Here is a 27,143-nt window from a genome sequence, read left to right as displayed (position 1 = left end):
AGTCTTATTTTAATTTATTTCGTTCTAATAATATCTTAAATCTCCCAGTTATTCTACTTTAGATAGACTCACATGTCCTTAAAGACTATCCATTTACTCTAAGCCCCTGCTCATCAGTTTTTCCCTTTTTTTTTTTTTTTTCTCTCAGATTCTGACCAAGAGGGACGGGAGGGTGCAGCACTCTCTCACTCTCTCTCTCACACACACAGAGAGGCAAAAAGTAAAAACAGAGAAAAACTACGCTCATCAACCACTCAATCGGTCCCTCATCAAAACCAAATGCGTGCTTTAATATTGGTTATCTTTCCTTCCTATCTTGTTTCTTGCTCATTCCTGCTTTACAAAACATCCTCGTTGTTCTCCTACTTTTCTACAATAAAAATGTTCTTCTCGGGCTCATATTTTAGCAGATTCTATACGTCTTCTCAATGGAAGCTCATAGATATTATCAAATGTCCCTCAAGGGCTCATATATGTATTTTAACAATTTTAGTCCCCTTAAAGACTCATAGATCATTACTTTCAAACGTCCTTTCAAAAAGGCTCATGATTTTTTCAAAACGTCCCCCTAAAAGAGGCTCATATATATTTAACATTAAAAGCAAGCATATCTGTCCTTATGAATCAATAGACCACTTATTTTCAACCACAACCTATGTGTGGCTTTCACACATGAACCTTCCGCATCCAGTCACACCCAGCTGAAGCACCGCTGACACACCACGGAGCAGACACACACACAGACAGACCACTCGTTGAACAAACAAAGACACAGAGCAGAATACACCAAACAGAAGCTCACAACAAATTCAATCATCATCCCAAATTTCTCAACGTTAACTCATTCATACCTTTCCCTACTAAATGCGCATTTTTGCCGCTCACTTTTCTCTTTTTTCCTAAATTTAATTTCAATGAGAGGCTGCTTCAGACATCGTTCGTCAACGAATGTTTGAGTGGGAGCTTACAACTGAATTTTCTCCATCTGCACCTCCAGTTCTTAGAACTGACCTGAAACATCTCCTAGTAACATCCCAGGTTTTATGGCCCGTCTAACACCGCCTTCCTAAGGGCTTCATCCAAATCTGCGGCTTGACCTCTTTATTCTTCTTTTTTCCTTTACATTTCCTTTTTCCTTTACATTTCCTTTTTTCCTTTATTTCTTTTATTTATTTAATTTCCCCTAATTACTCCGGGCCCGGAGTTACGATTCTAATTTCCAGTCAAATTCCAATATTCTTTAAAAGCCAACTTTCACGCAGCAGCTAAGACGCATGTCTTACCGTTAAGGAAGATAAGGGCCCTGTCTTCATTAATCTCGCATGGCGTTTATTTAGCACACTTTACCGCTACTAATTAGGCTATTCTACCATTTCCTACTTTAACTTCTTATTTTTTTACATCTTTCCTTCTTTAACTTCTTATTTTCTTTACGTCTTTCCTTCTTTAACTTCTTATTTCCTTTACGTCTTTACTACACTACTCCCCCCTGTTGCGTCGCCCTAACGCATAACAAACCAAATTTAGAACGGAGCACCGAACCAAACATCGACACATCATGACACGCACACACAAACGATTCTTTGCGGTGTGTCCAACCAGCAAATACAACAGCCTCAACGAACAAACCAGCGCCCCAAACATGTGAGGAATGCTCACCTGAACTGCCGGCGTGGAGGAGTCGGCGCTGATGCTGGTGAAGATGCGGCAGGGCACAACACGACCAAGTTCGTGACGCCAAAATTCTTGTGGTTTATTTGATGGTGTTGATGATGTGAAGAGGATGAAGGAGACTCCGCTGACACTGTCTTGATTACATAAAAAGGTTTATTATAAAGAAGCGTCAAGTCAAGCTTCTGCAGATCTGCTTGTGAGAGGGTGTGAAGCCAATAAACCACTCTGAAATTCAGCCTTGGTCACCGACTCTTAAATAGGACAGTTGTTTTCCTAAAAACTGTCAGGCACATATGGTTTTAGTTACAAAGCATTAACTGCCTTTGGGGTCTGCAAGACCCCTTCTGAGGAACTTTGACCTATGGCCTCTGAGCCATATCTCTATTTTCACACATGATTTATATTCTACATATATGACCATACACCTCACCCCAACCTTAACCAAGTGTTGTGAGAGCTTAAACATAACCAAAAAAAATTAAAATTAAAATTTACTGCAATATCAGATATTTTGGTGGAAAACAAATGCGTTGTCTGTTAACATATGTTCAGTATCAATGTATTTGCAACTTATTAAGTACGTAATTATAAAACATTTCCTCATTACATTAATCAAAAATGTAATCTGGTCATAATTACATTTAATACAAAACATATTCGTTGCAGTTTACTTTCACTAGTTTAATAGTTTTTAGGAGACAGGGTTGCCTGCTGATAGGGGCGTCGGATCAGATAATGCATTCATTATAGAAGACAATGGCAAACAACATATTTTAGTATTTAATTTAGGGAACTTGTTGAAAAAATAAAAAAATAATAAATGGAAATGACAAAAAAACAATTCTCATGTTAAGTCAGAATTATGACTCAGTAAGTCAGAATTTTGATTATCATAATTTTGTCATGAATTAACTTGATGAGTAAGTTTGATGTATGTAATCATTATTCTTTCTTATCTCATAACTTTTGAGCAATGAGCTAAAATAAGCTATATAGAGCTGCAGACTTGGGTGATAATGCTCAGTGACTTTGGCACTGCCATTATTAAGTTTATATTCATAATTCCTATTGACTTGTCATTTCCATGATATACAGTAGTTCAATACTAACATGTCTCTGTGCAAGTTATGTGTAACCCATCTCTATATTATAATGAATCCCACTGCGTATCACAGGTAATTGGTAAGTAAATCAAGGTAGAAGTAATGAGTAGTAATTTGGAGTCTTTGCTTTGATGCCAGGATATAATTTGACTTAACCATCCTGTTATCTCATGTGTTTCTACAGTTACGGACGAGTATATGCTGCCGACCCCTACAACCACACACTCACTCCAGCAGCCACATACAGCGTTGGTGCCATGGTAAGAGTGTCATGACTGCCACATCTCCTTTCTTCATTCCTATTCCTCTTCATATCATCCCACTTCTCATCTGCAAAATGTCTAAAATCTTAATTTATATTTAAATTAAAACATTAAAAAACAGGCCTTCTATATGATCAAATTAAAGGTAGCCCTATTAAATGCCAGAGTAACCTACATATTTTTTGAACTAAATTAATTTCTTACTTTAATGCGGTACTATCTGATGCTTCACCTTGGTATTGAAGACACTTTAGTCCTCAACAAACTTACATTAAAGTGGAACTAGTTGCCCATAGAGACCTTGAGAGGGGTCAATCATCCACCCAGTTGGGCATGCCTGGAAAATATCTAAAGATTCTCTGTGCCAGCTCCTCACACTGTCCCTTACGATGAGCCCAGCCAATCTGTGAAGGAAATTTATTATGACCACTTCTCATTGTTTTGGTTACTACCCAAAGCTCATGACCATAGGTAAGGTTTGGATTGGCAGGTTAACTGAAACCTTCGGCTCTTCACCACAGGAGTGTGGTGCATTGCCAGTGTTGCATCTTACACTCATGAACAGGACTCCAAGATACTGAAACTCCTTCACTTGCATCTGTGCTGGAGGTTGTGGTCTGATGAAGCCACTACAAAATGTGGCAATCCATTTCTGAGGTCATCATAAAAATGACAAGGTACAACTCTGGCTGAGCCCAGTGGATGCAGGGAAAGTGCTTAACTTTTTTCTGAGAATACTGACATAGCTCTCGTTTTGAATATACAAGGCTCGGATCGCACATAGCAACTGTCCTGGCACCTCATACTCCCAAAGAACATCCCACAAGACATCCTGGGGTACACAGCCTTCTCCAAGGCAACAAGCAAACTCCCAGTATCCTTTCAAGTTAAGAACTGGTCCACTCTTCCACAATCAGGTTGGAATCCACATTGCTCCCACTGAAATTGAAATCTGACAATTGGCCAGAGCCTCTTTTCCATTACCATGGCATAAATTTTAACCCGGAAAGTTTGATATCCTGATAACTGGACCACACTCTGAGCACACTGCAGTACCTTTGACTGAGCTCTTTGGCTCTTCAAAAAAGAAATGATCCCCTGGCCCCTTGGCCTGTGCTCAAAAGGCCCATTTGGGTAATCCAGCCTTTAGGATGGGGATACCATTTTATCAAATCCAAATCCAGCAGTTAATTTGCCTATCGGCCCTGAATAAGTGTAATTGATTTTCACAACCTGTAGATACAACTTAAACACCATTAAAACATTGATCACCTCAGTATGCCAGTAGAATCTCAACAATAAATTTTGGACAAATATTCAACTGGTTGCCATTCCCTGTGTGCTCTGCTTTTAAAAACATTTATACAGATTTACATATGTATGGTAGAGTGAAGCATTGCATTTACTCTTTGCTGGTAATGTGGATTTGAGAGACACTTCATTGCAACTTTTTTGTCAATGAGGACCAAAGATACATTAATCTTTGACCAATTATGACATTTGGTAAATTCTCTATTTGCATCTATTCATGACTAATGTCAAGTCTTTCTTAATATATTGTTTACATGCCATATGTACATTGAAAGAGTTTTTGGTTGTTGCAATCTTTCCTTCATGCTGGAAGTGAAGTAATCCCTTCCTTGAGTAACTCAGGTGTAAATGATGGGGAACAACATACACAGTGCAAAAATGCATTCAGCCAAAGCTAATATGATACTATAACAGTCCTAGTTAGGCAAGTCAAGTCATCTTCATCCTGGCAGTCATGTGCAGTTTTATTGCCAATGTTGTGTCTCGATAACAAACATACATGCATGGACCAATTATGAGACAATGGGCTCCTGGTCATAGGTGCATTATTGGCCCCCCTACTACCTTGTAGCAAAATAACCCTGGTCTTTTTACCAATATTTGGTAGGTCAACCTTAACTCTAAATTGCTTTTCTTGACTTAAAACTGCACTGTGCTGGGGATGAAAACATGCTAAGTCATCCACACTGACACTCCTTTCCATAGATCTTAGGCACAACACCATACAACATACAGACAGCTAACAAATGAAAGGAATAACCTGAATATATGAGTGGATAAACTAACAAATGCAGATGCTTCCACACAGGTCCACTGTATGGTACAATTAAGCAGTTGCTGAGCAGGCCCAGCTGATTCTGATTATGTATCAAGATGGCAAGAGGAAAAGATCTAACTGAGGGTTCATTGTTGGAGCATTGATGGTAGGAGCTCAAGATTGCTCAACTGGCTAGTGTTTCAATGAGAATAGTGACTAAAGCAACATTTGCATTTCGATCTATGGGAAAGACATCAGTAAATAGGGACGGAAATTGCACACGACTCGACAGTGCACATTTGAAGACCATGATGCTCGTTCATTAGTGCGATAAGTTAGGAAAACAGAAGAGCAACTCTTCCTCAGATGACTGAGAATTTCAATGCAGGACGTAATCAGACTGTGTCAGAAAGAACAGTCAATCGACTGTCGAGAGGGATATTATAATACGTTTGGAGTGCATAAACCCCTCATCACAAAGATGAATGCATATTTGAGTGTTCAGTGGTTCAAAAACCATAGGCACTGGTCTACAGAGATGTGGAAAAAACTGATATGGTCAGATGAGTCATCTTTCACCATTTCTTGACAAGTGGGCCAATGCATGTGTGGCAAAGTTTGATGAAACATTTTTATCCTGATGGGAGTGGTCTCTTCAAAGATGACAATACCTAATTTCCATAGGGCACGAGGAGTCAATCAATGTTTTGATGAGTATTTAAATGACGTCAATCATATGCTATGGCCTTGACAATCAACAGATTTCAACTCAAATGAACACCTATTGGAGATTTCTGGCCGACCTGACAGCGCTCTCCACTATCATCAAAACACCAAATGAGGGAATATCTTTTGGAAGAATGGTGTTCCATCCCTCCAGTAAGTTCCAAAGACTTTTAGAACAATGACAAGGCATTGAAGCTGTTCTGGTGGCACGTGGTGACCCAACAGTAGTCTCACATAGCCAGATTATCTCCACAGCGCTGTGTCAGCGCTGGAAAATGTTCTGGCTACACCCAATTTCATTCTGCTATAGGGGGAAAAAAACGCTCTGGCTTGTTTGTATTTCTTTAAACTAATCACAATTGTCTTGGGTGGCAGTAAGCCCAGGATGCAGTGATAGTGCCCCTGCAAAATAGCGTCCAGATGGATATTGTTTTGGTGGCAAATTAGACAAAGGATTTTAATGATATGCTGCGTCATATATATAATAATATATATAATTTATATATTATATAATGTATAATAGACACATACATCATGTCAGTCATTAATTAACATTGTAAATAGAATCATACACTGTCACCAAAATAATGTTAACTGTAACAACTAAGCTAGTGTCTCATCTCATATGCTACTTAACATTCAGATACACTGATTATGAAGCTATTTGGTGCTGTATTTTATTTTATCTTTAACATTAGGCTATTTCTTAATCAGCAATGCATCTGCGTGAAACATACAGTGATCATGCAGTAGGCAAATACACTTTTTTTTTTTTAATTAAGACTGATGACAGGATTCTTTATCATTTAACTGATGTTGACCTTGGTCAATGTCAACCAGTTAGCTGATATATAGACAATTTATGTTTACCTGGTATAGAATCTGATGTCAGTGAGCCAGCAAACCGCTGTAACCAAAACTCTCACTGGACACAGAACTCCTGTATTTCCTTTCTCAGATCCTCTACTTCTTTGGGCAGATCTTCTGCAGCTGATGCGGTCCAGTGCACACAGTGCAGACTGAGCAGTAGTCAGGATCCTTTGTGTCATTGATGTGCTGTTCTTACTCCTCGGGAGGGACTGGTTCAATGGACTGCTCTGTTCTTGCCCACACACTATGCCGTGGTATTTTAACAGCATAGCCAGGGGTTGAAATGGGCCGTAACGGCATTCCGAAAGCAAACAATCAAACAATCCGGCACCTTTGCTTAACAAGTAAATAAATCTGGCAAGTTCATGCATAATAATGTCAAGCGAGTTCTATTTTTGTGTGCTGCAGCCTGGTGTTCCTTCCAGCTGATGCCACATCGTTTACTGGCCAGCGGGCATACCAGGACAAATCCCGGTGGCCCGTTGCATCTGTGGGCCAGTGGGCCATCAAAACATCCATAAAGTTTTTACCGTCCCTGTCTATTTCATTACCGGCCCTCTCTGTGTACCTGTCATTCACGGTGCACATTAGAGTGTGCTGTGTGCATGTTCTGGGACTGGGCTTACTGGCCACTCACAACCATGTTAATCTAAAGCTAAACATTAATGCTGTCAAGAGCTCTCAAATTAGCTACCTTGAAGTAAACAAAAAATTTAATGGCCAAGTTATTATTTGGAATTGTAAGTACATCACAAAGCCTAGTGCATGTAGCAAATTTGAGATGCAGGTTATATTAAAGTAGAGATATTTCACTGTAAAAAAAAAACAGAATACGTTTTAGAAGCAATTTTAAATTGCTTTACTACTTTTTTGGCTCAGTGTAGCACTGTGCACTTTCATTATGTAGGCGGAATAACTAACAAATATAAAAAAAAAAAATATTGTATCAGACTTACCATCGGCAAATAATCTGAATTCAGTAATATTTCTGCTTATTAAATCTGAATCCTTTCCTATTTTTATCAAATCTAATTAGGTTTAGATTTGATTTTTCATTTGCAAGTAAGAAGTTATTAAAAACTAAATCAGAAAGTTCTGCTATCACCTTGTGTTAGCTGAGAGGGCAGAAAAAGAGGCGGCCTAATTTACATTCACAACCTATGGTTACATCCTCAAAATGAGGTGAGCAGCAGAATTATTAAATTTTTTTAGATGTATCTGTTACTTTGAAATAACAGGTGGAGCCTACTGAGTTCGAGTGCTTATTTTTCACTAAATGTCCTGATTCAGAGCCATTAAGTTGTGACATTTAAAAATGTTAATATGATATGAATGAAAGTTTAGTAATTGGGAGATTCTCCTTCAACTGATAAGTCAGATCATTTATCCATAAAAGAGTCAGCACTCTGTTGGTCTCATTTAACTACAAAAACACGTATGTTTCTTTTTCCTTGCATACAATCTTTCCTGAGTTCAAACACTGGCTTAGAAAGAGTACATTAAACAGACAGCAGAGAAAACTATCAGTTTAGCAATTATGGAAACAATGTTTATAGGATGTAGCTCATATAATCTGCTGATGTTTGTTATTTTGACTGGCAAAGTTGATGGTCAGCAGTGGCTATAAATGAGCAGCTACTGACCTAACGTTTTCTATGTTTGTTCTGCAAATCCAAGTATTTGTTCCAGCTGGAGACTAGATCTTAATTGTAACCATTTGTTGTAACTATACCATCTCTACCACAGTAGCAAGGGAGCATTGTTCATGGAAACCAATAAATGAATTTTGTGCAAAATCTCTGCATCTGTAAGACCCACTTCCTTTGTCTTACTCAGACTGCTGAAGCCAAAATGAGGACTATGAATTCAGTTTTGCAGTAGAGTCGTGTTACTTCACAGCCAGCATGGACCAAAGCAACTCTTTCAAGTGTATATGGTATGTTAATATTGTATTTAAATCATCATGTGCAGGACTGTAAGAGCCATAATGACCATCACTTATTTTTAAATATTTTTAAAAGATAGCTCTCTAAGTATGGTATCAACCAGCATTATAGTTTAAAGAATAAGAAACAGTTCATAGTTTGGCTGCCATTTAGATGTCTTTGACAAAGGTGGAGAAGAATTGAGCTGACCATAAAAATGCAGCCTATGTATATGTTTGTACACTGAATTTTCTTTTCCTAAAGTCATGTTATTTTTGACATTAATCTTGTGATCCATACACCTGAAACAATTGCATTGTTAGCTATATATTAATTTTCTCCAACTGTACTCCACAATCTCCAAACACTCTCACTTTATCTCTTTTATACTGTCCCCCTCCCCCATCCCAATCTCTTCTTCAGTCACTGTGCATGCTTCTCTGTAGCATTGACATCTCCTCACTTAAACTTAATTGAATTTGTCTGTGCTGCTAACGGCAGTCCAAATGCCACTTTAATCCCGCCTGTAAAAGGTGATGAATGTCTTAATGTCTTGGCAGCCCAGTCCATGTTAGTTATTATATTTCTAATTGGGTGGATACCACCTCACCCTGCACTCCCTGGTAATGAAATAATTAGTCATTTTGATAATTAAATCCCTCGTGGTGCGCAGCCGCAGGGAGGCAATAGAACGAAGAAGTGAGTAAGAAAAGGGTAGGGAAAGCGAGTGAAAAAATGTTGAAACTTCCTAGTTAATCACAAACAATGCTTTCTGAACTGAACAGAAATCTAGGCTCAGCTACTGTGCAATTAATCAACAAACTGTTATGAATGTCTGCAGATCACTTACATCAATGGTTCAAAGCGGCAGTCAAGTCTTAATGAAATACACCAGTAGGTCTTGTTAAAGGTGCCACACCCATCTACTAGAACCTCTGACAGGCAACATAATTCTTTAAGACTGACCTAACTTACTTTTAAACTGTCAGTGAATTCTAACTTTGCCCTATCATACCTTAAATCGACATTATATCCACATAGGCTTAAACTACGGTTGCTAGCTCAATTAGCTTGATAGGCCAATATTTGGCTTGATATTTGATCGTTCCTCGCTCTTCATTTGACCTGGAAATCATTTCACTTTGCCATCATGAAGGATGTTCCAGTGTTTTATTTCTGCTCTTAGGCGCAAGGAGCAAGAAAGGAGCATGGATACAGGAGAGCAGCCTCTGTCTACAGACAGATTTCCCCTTTATGGGACGTTTGTTATTGATTTGACCCCACAGCAAATTAGGATGTTTTGAGCCCACATTGCAACATTACAGCAGTTTTCTACTGCTGTGGACGGAAAAACATCAGAACCTTCTAAAGTGTTTTATTTCCAGGTTTTATATTTTGTTTTCTGACTCACCATCTAGTTAAAAATAGTGGATCTGTACATTTGATTGACAAAAGAACCATAAATACCTTACAAACAGACTTTTCTATTCATGATCTGTTACTTTCCCTTTTAATCTGTATCATAAATAATGCTGTCTTTCAGCAATAAACATGTTTTAATTGTCTCTTTGTTTCCATTCAGTCACATCTGACTGAATTCACTGTGCATCAGGTAGAAACAGTTTGATGTGAGATATATTTACATGATTTCCACTTTCTGTAAAATATTTGGGCTAATAAATAATTACTACAAATCTAATCACAATATGGATTATTAAAAAAAAAACTTGATTGATAACAGAAATATCAATAAATGTAAAAGCAAATAGTTATTAAATTTAAAATATGTGTTGGTGCTTTTAAAAACCCTTTGTTTTTATCTTCAAGGCAGGGAAGTCCTTTTACACACTATGGTTCGCCAGATATATACACAGTATAAACACAGAAGACAGACAGGTTTTCAAATGCAGATGGTTTCCAAACTGTTTATTTTAAATATAAGGCGAATAAAAAAGGAAGACATGAAAACTTTCTCTTAAACCATGTTTCCTCCATTCCTCATATCTTTTCTTGCATCTCTCCTCATGTCTTCAGTGGAACACATGCAAAAAAAAAAAAGACATAAGTGAGGCAAATATGGATACAGTTGAGGGAACTGGGATGTGCCGTCCGTTTCATCTAGTTCCACTAGTCTTAAAAATAGCCACTATTTTGCCTCCCATTCCAGTATTGAACACTTTTCACACTATTCTCTGACCTAATACAGCTTTTATCTGTCCATGAATCCTACCCCCAACACTCAGCTGCTTAACCAGACTTAATATCTACATTGCAACTAATACAGCTGGTTTATGGAAGTTTCGCCTGAATACCATGGCTCCTGAATAGTCCAAATACCGTGACTGTATATCTAGTTCCACTGATCTTACAAACATCCAATTAGCAACCCCACTGGTATCACAAACTTACTTTTCACACATGAATCATGTCCTTGACCTGTCTTACTAAAGGAAAAAGAAAATGGTTTGTGTGAGTACAAGTGCATCCGCAAGTCTGCAGGGTCATCAGGTGGGCAACATCTCAATAACTGCTGTTTGGCTGTGTTGGGCCCACAAGACAGAGAAGCCTCAACAGTGTGTTCCAGCATGCCAGAATCACTCTCCTCTTTACTTGCACCCATACTCTGCACTCTCCAATGCAAGCAAGCACTGTCTCTAACATACATGCTGCTGTGTTAGGCATCTCCTTGCTAGTCATATATATATATATATATATATATATATATATATATATATATATATATATATATATATATATTAAGTGTAATAAAAAATAAAAAGCTAGGTAAAAAGATTGATAAATGCAGTTTCATTTAGACACTCAAAAAATAGTTATCAATATTCCCTTTCAACTGTAAATTTCACAGAAACAAAGCACATTTGTAAAATATCTAAAATGACTTTTGTTAAAAGCTGCAACTACCTCAAAATCTCCATCCAGTGAAAACCAGCACAATCCATCCAAAAGATTTTGCTTTCCCTGGTTCACATTCTGCTTAAAGTCACCTTTTGACTTGATTTCTTTGATTCATCTTTTCCTCCACTTTTTCATAGTTGTATTGACTGGATTTCTTTCACATAGCTGTTGGCATGTACCCCTGGCATGAAGCGTCTCGCTGTGCTTGCTGCATGACGGTTGCTCCGGTCATGGGTCTTTTCATCCCCCATGGGTTTGCACTGGAATAACGGTAACGTAATGTTGAAACTCTAGTAGCAGTTTGTGCTGGACTAAGGGGGGCTAACAAGGGTTTATGTGTGTGTGTGTGTGTGTGTGTGTGTGTGTGTGTGTGTGTGTGTGTGTGTGTGTGTGTGTGCGCGCGGGTGTAATGTATGTGTGTCTGTCTGTGTGTGTGTGTGTGTGTGTGTGTGTATGTGTATGCACATGTTTCCATGCCTTTGTCTATGTGTACTTTGGTGTTTTTATGAATATGTGTGTGTGTGTGTGTGTGTGTGTGTGTGTGTGTGTGTGTGTGTGTGTGTGTGTTTTTGGATTTTCTTATGGGTGTATATGCCTCTGTACGTGTATGTGTGTGTGTGTGTGTGTGTGTGTGTGTGTGTGCGTGTGTGTGTGTGTGTGTGTGTGTGTCATTGCGTTTGTCCGTGCATGTATGTATGTGTTTCAGAACTCGTTCACCCCACTGACAGATGCCAAAACTCGGAGCCATGCTGACGACGTGGGGCTGGTGCTGTCCTCTCTCCAGGCTAGTATATACAGAGGAGGCTACAGTCGCTTTGCACCGTATTAGCAACATCTCCAACGTATACTCAACCTTCCAACAGGACAGAAAGAAAGTTTGTGTGTGTGTGTGTGTACGCGAGAGTGTGGGAGCGAATGAGAGAGAGAGACACAGAGGGAATGAGTTATCAGAGGAGAGATGTTACTGAGGCCCGGGTATTGCAATACATGCAGTTTGTGCATCATTTCAGAATCTCCTAAGAGAGAAGTACAAAAAATAAAGAATAAGAATAAAATGACAGCTGATATTTTTCATCTTATACCTCAGATATTTTGTGCTGTGTATTTTGATATTGTGGGTTTTTAATTTCTAAAGATTTAAAAATAGATTATCAGCTGTAAATGTTTTTCCATGGTACTAAGAGCTGCTAGAGTGACGAATATGACACAGAGGAAATATTTATCAGACTCAAATTGTTAGGGCTTGTGTAGAACTCCAACCCCATAAGATAAGTTATAGTCACACTTTGGGGTTTTTCTCTTTTCTAAGAGTGTTTAAGTGGCTATGCTACTCAAGTGTTTTAATTCTCTCAGCTTCTTCTGGCACTTCCTCTGTCAGTTTAGCAATGATAGATTTTTTTCCCCTTTGGTTTGGAAGAAAGTAAAGAAGATTTGGAAACATGAACATATACAAAAAGTTGTTCTCTGAACTTTTGAGAGCAGCAGTGATTGCCATTTTTTGTCCATGATCTTGAAATCATGACTTTGTCATCTTGTTATCTTGAGAACAAACTGTTAACTTGTGAGTGCAACTTTACTATTACAAGCTCATAATTATTTTGCCAAACTGAGATCATAATCCTTTCCCAAGACAAAATCCTATGTAGTATTTGCATAAACATGAAAATTGCTTGTACTCTACCTTAATTTCACTGAGCACAAAACAAGGTTTTCTTGTGTTTGTTTCGTAACATGTGAAATTGCTTTGCATTACAAAGAAAAACAAATATTTAATTTTGACTAAATATTTCTTAATTTCATAATTTTAACTCTTTTTCAAACATTTAACATCTACGGACATTGTTATGTGGACCAAATCAGTGTGGTCCGCTGTGCATGTTGTTTAGCCCAAAAAGAGATACATACATAACAGATATTTTTTCATATCATCTTCTGCAAGTTCTACTTGTTTAAGCACCTTTTGTTCTGATCACTGCACATACACTATACTCAACACAAAAACATAGCCATTAACCTTAAGGAAAAACTAATTGTGACCCTTCTTATCTGATCCTATTACCACAACAATCTACAACATCAGTTCCTGTGACTAAATTGATTATCTGATAGTAATTGCTCATAATTAATCATATTGCTCATAATAAACCTCATAATTATAAGATACTAAGTCTTAACTACAAAATTAGATCTCCAGTTCTTTTTTTCTCTTTGACAAATGTAATTTGTTTTTGAATAACAAGATTCTTTGTCTTAACTAGATGTTATAATGACAAAAATGTGACAAATTGTGTCTATTGTAATGGCATTTCTATTTATTCTACTTTCTTAAATTATCTTGAGATAACAGGTTAATTGAACACTAATAAACACTAATGAGCACTAAATAAAATAACAAAACTATAATAATTATTAACAATCCCAGCTGCTCTCAGAAGTGTAGTTTAGTTTTCTTTTTAGGGAGAAAATGGTCTGAGCCAGCACATAGGTTTATTGACTTATAATGAGGTTATATCTGACATCACTTCAAGCCAAAGGTTCTAGTGGATATATCTGGCATGTTTATGTGTATAGTCAAGATTCTACATAGATATTAATTATGAGATAATTGAAAAAAAAAGATTGCCATAGCAACTCAACTGTTTAATCATTTAATTGCTTAGTCCACATGCTGCGATATGAAAAAGAATTAGGGCCAGGTAAATACAGAAAAATACATGAATTGCAGACATCTGAGGTAAAATTCAGTTTCCCCAGGAAAGAAAGTCAAACTTTAATCATAGAATTCTGACTTTGAATTTGAAGGTTTGTGGCACTAATCCTCTTCCATACCGAGCAGCGTTGGCCATCCAAACGTAGATGTTTATTTTATATAAACTTCCAGTATATTCATTGCTATAATTGATAATTTTTATATTACAGGAGAGATTTAAAAAAAAAATATATATATAGCAGTGGCCAAAGCCACTGTGTCTATTTTATCGTTTTTTTATTTTTATTTTGCCTTTTTTTTTTCTATCATAAGTAAAATTTCTGGGGGGGTGGTGTATGTGTGCGTGTGTGTGTGTGTGTGTGTATGTGTGTGTCGGGGTGGGGTTATAATAATCCAACAACGTATTATATTTGAACTGTGCAGTGAAGATGTTCTCTTATATGAAATTCACAATGGTATAATGTTTTAGATTTAGATGAGTAGATCAATTGTTAGGGCGTGCAATCTCATTTTCTATCAAATCATATTCTAATTTTTATTAACTCTTTACAAGTAATGAGTATAATACAAGTAATCACAATGTAAATACTCTCATTCATCATTGGTCAACAGTACTGTTTTACACATTGTAATTTTCACATAAAAAGACATATCAGTGTATCAGTGTTTTAATTTTCCTTAACTTTTTTTTATTGATTCTGTAATTTCTGATTTTTTTCTCTTTCCTTTCATGTCTTTCTTAATGTGACACCCTGTCTGTTATTTTCTAGAACTCAAACTTCACTCTTTGAAAATTAACTGTTTCAATATTACAATACTAAATAAATATGGGAAATAAAATATTTGTGCACAGGCTAATCTATGATGTAAATAGAAGTTAATGGAACATATCTGTAGTGTATTTGAAAAGCGCTACATGGGCAACAGGAGCTAAGCTATGGCTGCATTGGAAGCCAGCTTATGGGCTGCTTCCTGTGCCACATTCTGTTTACAACTATTCCCAGTTAGTGGTGTTGTTACATAACTCTATTTTGTATTTATAACAAATTAGATAGGAAAAACTCTCAGATGCATCACATTATAAAAAAGGCAGCGGTAAGAGCCTCTGTGACATTTGGCTCTGTTGGTTCAAATCATCGTCTGTGTGTTGTGTGTGAGGACCATTGGTCAGAAACTGGAAGACTCACAGTCCACACTATGCTGAATGTCTGACTCTGCAACTAGTTTATCCAAGCTCTGCTTCCAGTAGGTGTTGTGGTTCAAAACAAGGCGTCCTGCTTCCTACTCATTGTATGTGCATGTACTATGGTTCTGTCACCAATCAATAACCATCAATAAAGTTTTGCTTTCTCAAGATGTTCTCATCTCTTTCCTATTCATAAGCTTTTGAGTGAAGGGCTTCTCAAAGAAAGATTAGCAGGCTACCCAGATTGCATTTCGTCAAGTCAAGTCACTTTTAATACATTGCACCAAATCATAACAGAAGTTATCTCAGGGCACTTTTCATAGAGTGCAGGTCTAGACCATACTGTTTATAATAATATTTAGAGACTCAACATTCCTGCATTAGCAAGCTTTTGGCTACAGTGGCAAGGAAAACTCCCTTTTAACAGGTAGAAACCTTGAACAGAACTGGTGGGCGGAGAGGGGGTAAAGGGAGAAAGAGAGCAGGAGGAAAGAGAACATAGTACACCACAGGTTCCACATAAAGATGTATAATAATAATAAGACTAATAATAAAACTAATAATAATAATAAAAGGGCTAATAACAGACTAATAATAATAATAATGAGACTAGATATAAGAATAATAACAATAACTGGAGCAGTTGGTGTTGAGCAGGATTATGGGGTCAGTAAGGGGTTTCTAGTCACAGATCCAGACCCTACAGCTCCGGAGACAGAAATATCTGCAGAAAGCGACAGGAGGAGAGAGGAGAAAGACAATAAAGCACAAAACTACGGGAGAGGGAAGAAGCCAAGTTAGTAACAAGCATTAATGGAATAAGAACGCATACGGATGGAGAGGGAGAGGAGGAGAGAGGAGCTTGGTGCATCATAGAAAGTTCACCAGCAGTCAAGGCCTATAGCAGCATCACTAGAGCAAGTTTCAAGGCAACCCCGTGCCAGCCTCAGTCTGACAGTTTTGTCATAGGTAGCAAACATCATCATTGTACTGCATGTCCTGGGCTGAGTATGATTTGCATTGTGCAGTATTCTGCAATGGCATTAAAAGTTTGGACACCACTGGTCAAAATTCCTGTTATTGTGAATAGTTAGGTGAATATAGGTTGAACTGATTTCCAAAATGCATAAAGTTAAAGGAGAAACAGTCTTTTCAACATTTTAAGCAAGATTAGTGTATTATCTTATGTAAAGAAGCAAAGGAGCATACAACACAACATACAAAAGTTTGGACACCTCAAGAGATTTGAGCTCTCAAATAACTTTTACTAAGGTCTCAGACATTGTTTGGGCTATGGCTTGCTCACAATTGTCATTAAGAAAGGCCAGGTGATGCAAATTTCAAAGCTCCGTGAAATTTGTCCCAACAGTCAGAAGCCATGGGCTACTCTAAGTAGATGCATAGGAAAGCGTTTTCAGGTATCCCAGTCTTTAGTTTGTAATGTAATTAAGAAATGGCAATTAACAGGAACGATGGAGGTCAAGTTTAGGTCTGGAAGACCAAGAACACTTTTCAAGAGAACTGCTCATTCCAAACCCTCGTTTGACTGCAAAAGACCTTCAGCAAGAGTGGCTTTGCCCTGTTCTACTGTGCAGTGACACCTGCACAAATATGACCAAATATGACCAGCTTGCACCTTCAAGAGGTGTAAGCTGAGGGTTTTGCCGTGGCTTTCACAGTCCCCCGACTTTAACATCATCAAAAATCTGTGGATTATTAAGATATCAAAAGAGCAGTGCGAGCAAGATGGCCTACGAATCTCATAGAACTAGAAGACTTTTTGAGGATGAATGGGCGAAAATCCCCTAAACAAAAACTGAAAGACTACAAAAAGCATCTACAAACAGTGATACTGGGCAAAGGGCGTGTTACAAAGTACTGACCACTTTTGTTCCAGGCCCATTTCCTTTTTTGTTGTTTTCAAATTGTAAAAGATGGAAATAAAAAAGTAATCTTTATTTTATGTTGTTTGTTATTCTTTATTTTTAAAAGATCAAAACCAATGGGTCACTCCATCTCTGAACACTTTTTGCCTTCCCTACCCTATATGTAACTTTCAGCTTAGCTTCGCTTACTGATTCCTACCAAAGATATAAATCTTTAAAAAAAAAAAAAAACGGTTCACAAATGTTTTGTTTTTAAAAAAAAAGGTTCAGTAATTTCCTAAAATATTTGGTCACAATGCAAACATGAGTCAAACTGGTGGAAATAGTGCGTTCGTTGGGGACTATTTTCAGCAGTGGATTAGTCCACATTTGGTGCTCTATTTGGGGCAGCAGGATGGTGTGTTTGGGAATTGAGTCAAAATAAACTACAGTGTGTGTGTTCATGGTAATGAAAGAACATGCAACCCAATGCAACAGTGCGGTTCACTGGTGTGGTTTTGGTTTAGACAACAATGGAGCTCTATGGCACAAAGGAAAAAGTTATATCAGGCCTTGATACACACACAGTATGTGTTAGCAAGAGACATTCATTGTTGGTTTGGGTCTGCAGATGGGATTGTTAATTTGTTAATTATCACCAAGCCTTTAATTTTGCTGCTAATTTGAAGACAAAAAAGCCCAGTTAGCCCTCATATTGGATAACAGCAAAAAATTCTGTCTTATGACAGCATCAGTGCCTATAAATTCAAGTTAAAGGTGTGGAGGCTGAGGTGGTGGTGACATCAGTATGGTTCCTCTGTCCTCTCTCAGACCAACAATCACTGTACTTACAGGGCCATAGCTAATATTGAGGAGTGGACGTCATGTCCTCTGTTTCATTGCTGGGAATCTTGGGGTCTTGGGAACCTGGGGGGAGTTTATATTGTAGAGGCAAAAATATGAATGAGTTTAGTTTCTGAAGTCACATACATAAATGTCTCCTCAATGGGGATTGTTGTTTGTGATATGGTTAAGATCAGAATATTTCTTTGTTTCGACCCTTTAAGTTGTCATTGCAATTCACTGATTTAGTTTTGGTGTGATGTGTCAGTTTGGCATATTCTACGCTCCATATCAGATTGTTTGAATCAATTTGTTTGTGATAAATTTTTAAATGTCTTTGGAGGTTAGAGTTGGGCCATTTCAAAGGATTTTTTTTATGAATAAATAGTCAGTATGTCCATGCAGCTGTGCTATTTAATACATTTATCGAGCAAATGCTTTTTTGACCTGCAGTATACCATCAAACAAAACAAGGGAGGGACACCAGACATTATTCATCATTTCACCTCGCTGGAAGTAAAGTACTCTGAGATCATGTGAAATATAAATTTTATCCCTACTCTCTAATTGAGTCAAAGAGAAGAAGTACTCTCCATCTCAATTGTATTAGTGTAATTAGAAAAAAAATTAGCGGGGGGGTTGGGCAGAAAGATAAGCAATATATATGTTTAAGTTTGATGAAGGGTTCACATTACAGTAGGTAATTATGTTTCAATATTGTATATACAGGTGATCAATAATTAATGCATAGCAGATCACATGTGGTGGAGACATAATTCAAACTGCTTATTATTTCTGCAATTCAGGAAATGTTGAGAGACAAAGGGACAGTTTTTCTTCTGTTCCTACTCTCTGATAAGTGACACAGACACTGAGGCTATGTGGGATGTGACTTTATTAGTTTTCCATACATGTACAGACTACACAGTACAGTATATATGTAACATCAACTATATAATGACTGCATGTGTGTGCAAAGGCTTGAGATATTCATTAACTTGATGAGTGTATTATCATTACACTGCAGCACTCAATGGTCAAATGTGACCCATAACATGGTGTACAGACTATAAATTTCTCAAAATGATTTTTTTTATTTTGCATAGGAATGTTTCAATATGAATACTGGCCAAATTTAGTACATGATATTGTGTATGTTATATGTAAGTTGATTTAGAGAACCAGGAAATAATCAGAGGTTGGTAGAAGTCAAAAACTGTACTTCAGTAAAAGTACTGTTAATTTATAAGAAAGTAGATAATTAGTTAATTATAAACCAGAAAAAATCTTAAACCATCACCTGGTCAGTGTGACCAAAAAAAAAATCCCAATAATTTACTGCAAACAGTATATTAATATAGAATAAAAGGGAATATGGCTCTTCAACATTCAGTACGTGTGTTTTACAAGTCTTAGAGCACAAGTCAAGTCACCAGTATATCTGTGTGTACAGTGATGATAGTAGAGAGAAATGGGAACATGGGGAGAAAGACAAGAAGATGACATGAAACAAAGGTCCCCTGCAGGATTTGGACTGAGAATACATGGTTACATGTGATTACATGGTGTGTGTCTTAAACCATAAGACCATCATGACAAAAGATTTTTTTGTTTGTTGTTGTTTTTATTATTATTTGTTTTTGTTTTTTTTTACTTGACAGTAATTGAGACTAAACAGTGACTTCTAGATACAGTCAGGTTATTGGGGCTCATTGACTACAATGCAATACTTTAGGGTGGGCAATCTTCAAAAAAAATCATATCACAATCTTTTTTAACACACAGTCATGATCCATGATCTGAATTGCAATCTTTCTTCCTAATTTTGAAATGTACTGTCAAGAATATCCAGACCCGAACCAGCCTATGGACTTATCTATTTGTACCATTTAAAACACAATATTGCATTAAAGACAGTTGTCAAAATGGTCAACCTGAGTCAACTCAAGATGCTGTCATCTCTTTCCTATTTTATAAGCTTTTGAGTGAAGGGATCCTCAATGAAAAATTACCTACCCAGATTGCAATTAGTGAAGTCAAGTCAATTTCTTTTATGTAGTGCCAAATTATAACATGGGTTGTCTCAGGGCACTTTTCAGATAGAGCACGTCTAGAGTGTACTCTTTAGGCCAGGATCATTTGTATACATTTTTTTCTTTTCATCTGTGAAAACAAGCCATCAGAGTGATTTTGGTTTTTGTAATTCTCATTACGGTGACAAGAGGCTGAAGTGCACCACTACACCAGTCTAAATAGGACTGAAAGCATAAATGTTTTCTTCTAGGTGATTTTTAATTTCTCTATTTCTTTTTTTTAATTTTCTCTATTTCTCTATTTCTCTATTTCTATTTCTATTTCTAGAATCAGTCTATTTGAATTTATCTATTTTTAGGCAATAAATATATTAAATAATTAAAAGCTTCAACATTTCACCCACAATTTTAATCCAGACAGTGTGGGGAAATGTTTTGGAAGCATTTAGTATTTCAGGCCACGAAATAAAATTTACATGAAGTGTAACTGAACCACTCCCTGAATAATGGTATTTGGTCAGATTTTTCTGACTGTGTTGAGGGGAGTGTTGAGGGGAATTGAGATCTCACAAGTTCTAAAATTCAGGAGTGTTTCATACACTTTTCATAGCAGGTCAGCTGAACATGCCAAAATTTTTAAATCAGCATATGTTATGTGGACCATAAGGTTTCTGCTAATAAAAAGAATAACGAATGAACATTTATAAAATAAAGCATCACTAAACATACCTACTGGTAATGCCTTAGAAAAGTCGTTGTGACAGACATATGTCATCACGTTTGTTTTGTTGATGCCTTGGCTGCCAGTCTGTTCACATATTTTCGGCATATGTTATTTTAAATTGGTTCACTGAAATAACCAAACAATTACAGCAGCGTATTGCTGCCATCAGGACCAAAAAAACTGATCAGTTTCTCATTTTTACAAGATCCTTTTTCCAATATGACAGTATATTTTTTCATGATATTATGGTATATTTTCACTAGCCACTCTCTATTTAAGAGATCAGACATTTTGTTTCTATATGTTCTTTCAATTCAAAGTGTAGGTTCTATCCTGGGACCTCTTTTGTTTATAATATACATGCTTCCACTTTGCAATATTATCAGACACTCAAACAAATACAAATCACATGCAGACAGCATACATTTGTAAATCTCACTCCCCTCCAAAGGTCCTAGATCCTAGACATTAACAACTGATAAGGATAAGAAAAAAATTCCAGTAATTAGTCACAGAGATTAGAGACAAGATGTTTTTTTATACCTTGAAACCCTGTCACTGAAAGGCAGTGAGCAAGTAAGGATTCTTAGAAGTATCCTTGATGCTGATTTAAAGAATATATCCAGTTAGACCATTTACAACTCTGGTTGATTCTGAGAATCTTGTTCATGCTTCATCACCTAAAGAATGAATTACAGCAACTCCCTCTTTGTTGGACTGCTAAAAGACTCAATAAACCGGTTACAAGTTCTACAGAACAGTGCAGCCAGAACTCTTACTCACTGCCTATACTCCAACTATATCACATGATCCTCTGGTACTGGCCTTCTTAAAGTACCCAGAGTTTGGTTAAAATCCACTGAAGGGGCTTTTAGTTACTTAGCTCCCTTTCTGTGGAAGAGACTTCCTGAGAACTGGAGAACAGAGAGCAGCTTAAGTCGCTTCAAAAGTTTTATTTTTTTTCCCAGACTTATGGCTGAATTGTTGTTTCTTCACTCTCTTTATCTCTCTGCCTCCCAACATTTCAACCTTTTTTCTGTTTGTGTGCAGGTGTGTACTGACGTGTTCTAACTTTTAACCTGCACTTTTTTCCATTTCAAATGTAACGCACTTCGAGTTGCACATTGTGTCTGAAAAGTGCTATATAAATAAGTTTATTATTATTACGTTCCTATGTTTCAATGTACAGTATGTAGCAAACTGAATAACCTAAATTCTTCAGTGCCCAGTACCACGTAGTCACTCCTCCGCCTCCATCTGGACCAGAGGCTGAACACTGCTGTTGTTGTTCCATTTCCACATGTATAGTTTTATATATAATTTTTAACCAGAACAGAAACATAAAGCTGCCAGTAGATGTGAATGTATGATTGTCCATCTGTCTGCATCAGTGTTGTGATAGACTGGTGACCTGTCCAGGTGTATCCACTCTTTTGCCCTGGGACATGTTCGAGCCCCTTGCAACCCTGCACAAGTAGTATGGATACAGTAATGGATCAGCCATGTCCTAAGCATCAAATGAAACTTAAACCATATTTAAACCAGTAATTGTAGTTTTTTTTCTAGCCGATGTAAGCTACAGTCTAGTCTCATTGTTTCAACGTCTCTAGTTGTTTAAACAACATATAGAGGTTTCTTGGTATAACAACATACCAACTTATTATGTCACAATGAGAGAAGTTTGTTTTAGCAAGATAAATTGGTTTTCTAAAATAATTTTGATATAACAAGACAAAGAAATATGTTGTTGTAACAGGAAACAACATTTTTTGTCTAATAATAATGGAAAAGTATGATATAATAACTTGAAAAATATCTCGTTATAATGAGAAAAGGATTATGTAAAAATGTTTCTTATTAGGAGTCAGCAGTTAGGTTCAGTGTTTCACAATGAAAGCCAGTGCTTATACAGAGCCTCACGTTTGCGAAAGCAGATCAATATATTCAGTGTTGTATCACCATCCAGTGGTAAAACCGGCTCATTACAAACCCTGATCCTTAAACTACAACAATACAGTTGGGTCGAATATTATGTAATACTTTGATGCTGTTAAATCCTCTGAAATTGTTTTGTTTTCAGTAAACTCTTGTCTGCCTTGGCAAGAGGCCAATGTTAGGTCAGTTAACATCTAGACTTTCATACACATACACTGATTAGCCACAACATTAGAAACAGTTACTAGTTTAGCTTCACACTGAACCTTCGGATGTTGAATTTAAATGTATATATATATATATATATATATATATATATATATATATATATATATATGTGTGTGTGTATGTATATCTTCTTTACAGATGAAGGTAGAAATTCCCTTTAAATTAATCTTGATATGAAATAACCAGGCATAGACCCCACCACGGATCACTGTAAAACCACAAAAAGTGTTGTGCAACATTGGTATTGTTACCTGAGTGTGGTGCTAAAACCATAGAGTGTTCAAAATGAAGAGTTAGTCTTATAGGGTGCATAGATGTACATAGTAAAATTCATGGGAAATTTGATGCCCAATATCTTCAACTATTTAAAGTGGATATCAATAAAATAATGATCGGAAATACTCTGGGAACAACAAATACCCACAGCTAATTTAATGGAAAAGCCTGCCTAAATCCAAAGATATTTTGCCATCGACCATAGCTTTGGTTAAAATTTTGACCTTAATTGTGGCACTAGAAGACACCTCACTATCATATAGTGGCCATGGTTCTATTGTTATCTTGACTATCCACAGCAAATACAGCATGCTCTGTAGTTTTCATGATATTACCCTGGAGAGCTGGACAGACCAAGATGTACAAACTTTATTCTCCTGGTGAAAAGGGTGCTAAAGGCATGTAAGTTGCCCCATTCTACAGTACGGGCAAGAATACTCCAGGAGACATCACATATCTTTGGAAATTTACTAGCTTTTACTGAGTAAAATTTTTATTAACTTATTTTTCTCAGCCCAGTTTATCAGAGGCCAGTATCCCTTAGGTATTACAGTGGCTTAAGGAAGTATTCAGACGCCCTCACCTTTTGCACTCTTTATTGTGTTGTAAATTGAATAATAACCCATACTGACCAAACCCATATTGACGAAACATGTTTTTAGAGATTTTTGCAAATATATTAAAAATCAAAAACTGAAATCACTCATTTACAAAAGTATTAAGACCCTTTGCTTGTGGTACTCCTTGAGATGTGTCTAGAACTTGATTATTCCAAGTTGCTAATTGAATAAATTGGACATAGTTTAGAAAGGTACACACATGTGTATATGAGATCCCACAATTCACACAGCATGTCAGGACAACAACCAAACCAGGCCATAGATCAGGGCAAAGGCTTAAAACTATTTCTAAAGCTCTGAGTTTCCCAGGAGCACATTGGCCTCAATAATTGTAAAATGGATTAGTTTGGAACCACCAGGAGTCTTCCTATAGTGTGCTCTTCGACCAAATTGAGTAACCAGACAAGAAGGGACTTGGTCAGGGAGGTGACAAAGAACCCAACAGTCACTCTAACAAATTTTGGAGAACCACCGGAAGGACAACCAATCTCAGCAGCACTCCATCAATCCCGCTTTTATGGTAGAGTGGCTAGACAGAGGCCACTTTGAGTAAAAGGCATATGACAACCCGGTTGGAGTTTGCCAAAATAAATTTAAAGGAGACTGAGAGACTCAGGAAAAATATTCCAGGTCCGATGAGACAAAAATTTACCCCTTTTGGCCGAACTCCAAACACTATATCTGGTGGAAATCAGACACTGCTCATCACCTGGCTAATACCTTTCCTATGGTGAAACATGGTGGCGGCAGAATCATGCTATAGCAATGATTATCAGCAGCAAGCACAGGGAGACTGGTCAGAATTCAGGGAAGGCTGAATGCAGCCAAATACAGAGAGTCCTTGAAGAAAACCTGCTCCAGAGTGCATGCAACCATAGACTGGGGCGATGCTTCCTCCTTTCATCACCTTAATGACCTGAGGCATACAGCCAAGGCAACGCTGATGTCATGCTGGCCCAGATTTAAACCCCATAGAACATCTTTGGAGAGACCTGAAGATTGCAGTTCACAGACACTTTCCATCCAATCTGAAAGAGCTTGAGAGGATCTGCCAGGAAGGTTTGGATAAACTGCAGAAATCCAGGTGGGCAAAGCTTGTAGAGATTTATCCAAGAAGACTGAAAGTTGTAATTGCTGCCAAAGGGGCTTCTACAAAGCAAAAAAGTATTCAATACTTTTGTAAATTTTCTAAGTGTTCAAAAAGTGAAGGGGTCTTAATACTTTCTGAAGCCACTTTATGTAATTTTTGGATGATTCCCTATGTCAAGAGTTGCATTTAATGCAAACATTCGATGCTAGTGCAACAAGTAGTATGCCCTTAATGCAGAGAGGGGTGTAGTTGCACTACATCCCAGAGACAGGAGTTTGTGTCCTGACACAGACCAGTTAATAATGTTTCCCTGCTTAACTACTACCATGACCTTTGCCTACCTTACCTTCCCTTAACAATGTGTTTATGTTTCTTTAACTTTAAACAAAGTTCATTTTCCACAACCAAAATCTTCCCCTGAGCTAACCAACCCATGGTTGCCATGCAAAGACATTGTAGGAAAAAAAACAAACAAGCAATGACCATTGGATGTAATCATTGTTTTTCACAGAACTGTCTAACATCAGTATTCTGTCTCAGTATATACTGTATTTGTGTGATATGCATGCAAAGACTGTATGGAAAAAAGGTGTATGGAAAACACAGGAAATTTAGGCTGGTTTATTTCATTTATTTGAATTAAAAAACTTTAAAACAAGATTGTTTTTAGTAAAAATTCATATCAATATTTAATATGCCCCCTCCAACATATTCTACAGAATTTCTCACCACTTCCTTCATTTCCCCAACATATCTAATCTGCTTGATTGTTCAGTTGTCTAATAAATAGCATATTTAGAATGAACACTTTAAAAGAGTAACTGTACCCAGTCCAATAATCCTGCTTGCTCTGCTATATAGCAGTTTCTGTATGGTCTGTAACAACTTCTACACCACGTCATGTCACATTGCACTGTAGTAATACTGAAAAGTTGGGTGCGGTCACAGACTTGAATGGCTTAACCTGAGGATTTCAGTACAGAATTCACATTGTCATCTTCCCTGCAGCCTTACATGTGCCAGGGATCTGGGAATCCACCCACCAGTAGGGCATTCAGGGCATTCAACCAAGAGGAGACACAAGCGACATCAAGAAATGGTGCTTCAGTTTCTCATTTGCTGATATAGAAAAGCTTGCCAGATATATATTTTCGAATATCACCCCTGGTGGGTGATAACGGTTGTACGGGCTCTGCTTATTTTTCCTCTGCAGAGTAAGGGTTGATCAGCTTGAGATAGCTGGAAGGGGCAGAGTTATATAACCTTTCAAATTTTTTTCTAATGAATGATGTCAAACTGTAGGCTACTGATGTCATTTACATTTGGTGGCAAGTAGCTGATCTGCAAGGACAACCCCCAGATGTGGTCTGCCCGACCCTGTCACATTCCTATTTCAATGTGTTCTGTTTGCATTTCCATCCGTGTTGCCATGTGTTTTTTTTTTATCCAGAAAAGATACAAATCACATGTTAATAGGTGGAAAATGTGTATGTGTGTTTTGGTAAAGCTTGTACAGTTCCCACCTTATGCAAAACACATTGGGATCAGAATGTGATTTGATCAGTCAGACCACATTTGGAGGTATTCTGGTCACATTGTGATATAATCTCAGCATGTATAAATGCAACCTGTGCAGCGTGATCACATTCTGAAAAGAAAAATCAACCAGGAAGTTGAAATTTCACCTATCTCAACCAACCCAGGCAAAAGTTACAGGTAGTAGCTGTAATGGTAGCTAACCAGACTTGCCTTGCCTTGCCTTGTTGACAAGTAAGCCAGCCCTGCATAACTTATTTTTATACTGACATTTAAATAATACCAGGTATAAATAAAAAGACCTGTGGATCAGATGTCTTTATCCAGATAACACATCCTGATACAGATGGCATGTTAATACCAGGAGTAAATGGATCTTACGAGTTACTACATAATTAAAAATAATTAAGAAGCCGGAAAATCTCAAAAATCCTCCAATTAAATGGGGAATTCTGAGCTGTGCTTTTAGTCTTACATGCAGTACTTCCTTTGTATTTTATATTTGCTTGAGCCCTCATCCCCTTATCTGTCTGTGCACAGTCTTTCCAGTCT

The 27,143-nt window shown here is 37.3% G+C and overlaps 1 protein-coding gene across 6 annotated transcripts in view; it reads left to right on the top strand.

The window, feature by feature from the left end:
• Positions 1–12,374, top strand: part of rbfox1 (RNA binding fox-1 homolog 1) — a 160,156-nt gene extending 147,782 nt beyond the window's left edge. For 4 of the 6 annotated variants that reach the window (XM_040121653.1, XM_040121660.1, XM_040121669.1 and 1 more), the window contains 2 exons: positions 2,962–3,037; positions 12,252–12,374. In XM_040121653.1, coding sequence (XP_039977587.1) covers positions 2,962–3,037; positions 12,252–12,374 — 199 coding nt within the window. The remainder of the gene's footprint in view (positions 1–2,961; positions 3,038–12,251) is intronic. The other 2 variants (XM_040121698.1, XM_040121679.1) reach the window with 1 other exon arrangement.
• The last annotated feature ends 14,769 nt before the right edge of the window (positions 12,375–27,143 follow it).

The sequence above is a fragment of the Xiphias gladius genome, chromosome 3, assembly GCF_016859285.1.
Source record: "Xiphias gladius isolate SHS-SW01 ecotype Sanya breed wild chromosome 3, ASM1685928v1, whole genome shotgun sequence".
Taxonomy (NCBI): domain Eukaryota; kingdom Metazoa; phylum Chordata; class Actinopteri; order Istiophoriformes; family Xiphiidae; genus Xiphias; species Xiphias gladius.
This window is presented reverse-complemented; position numbering and strand designations above follow the sequence as displayed.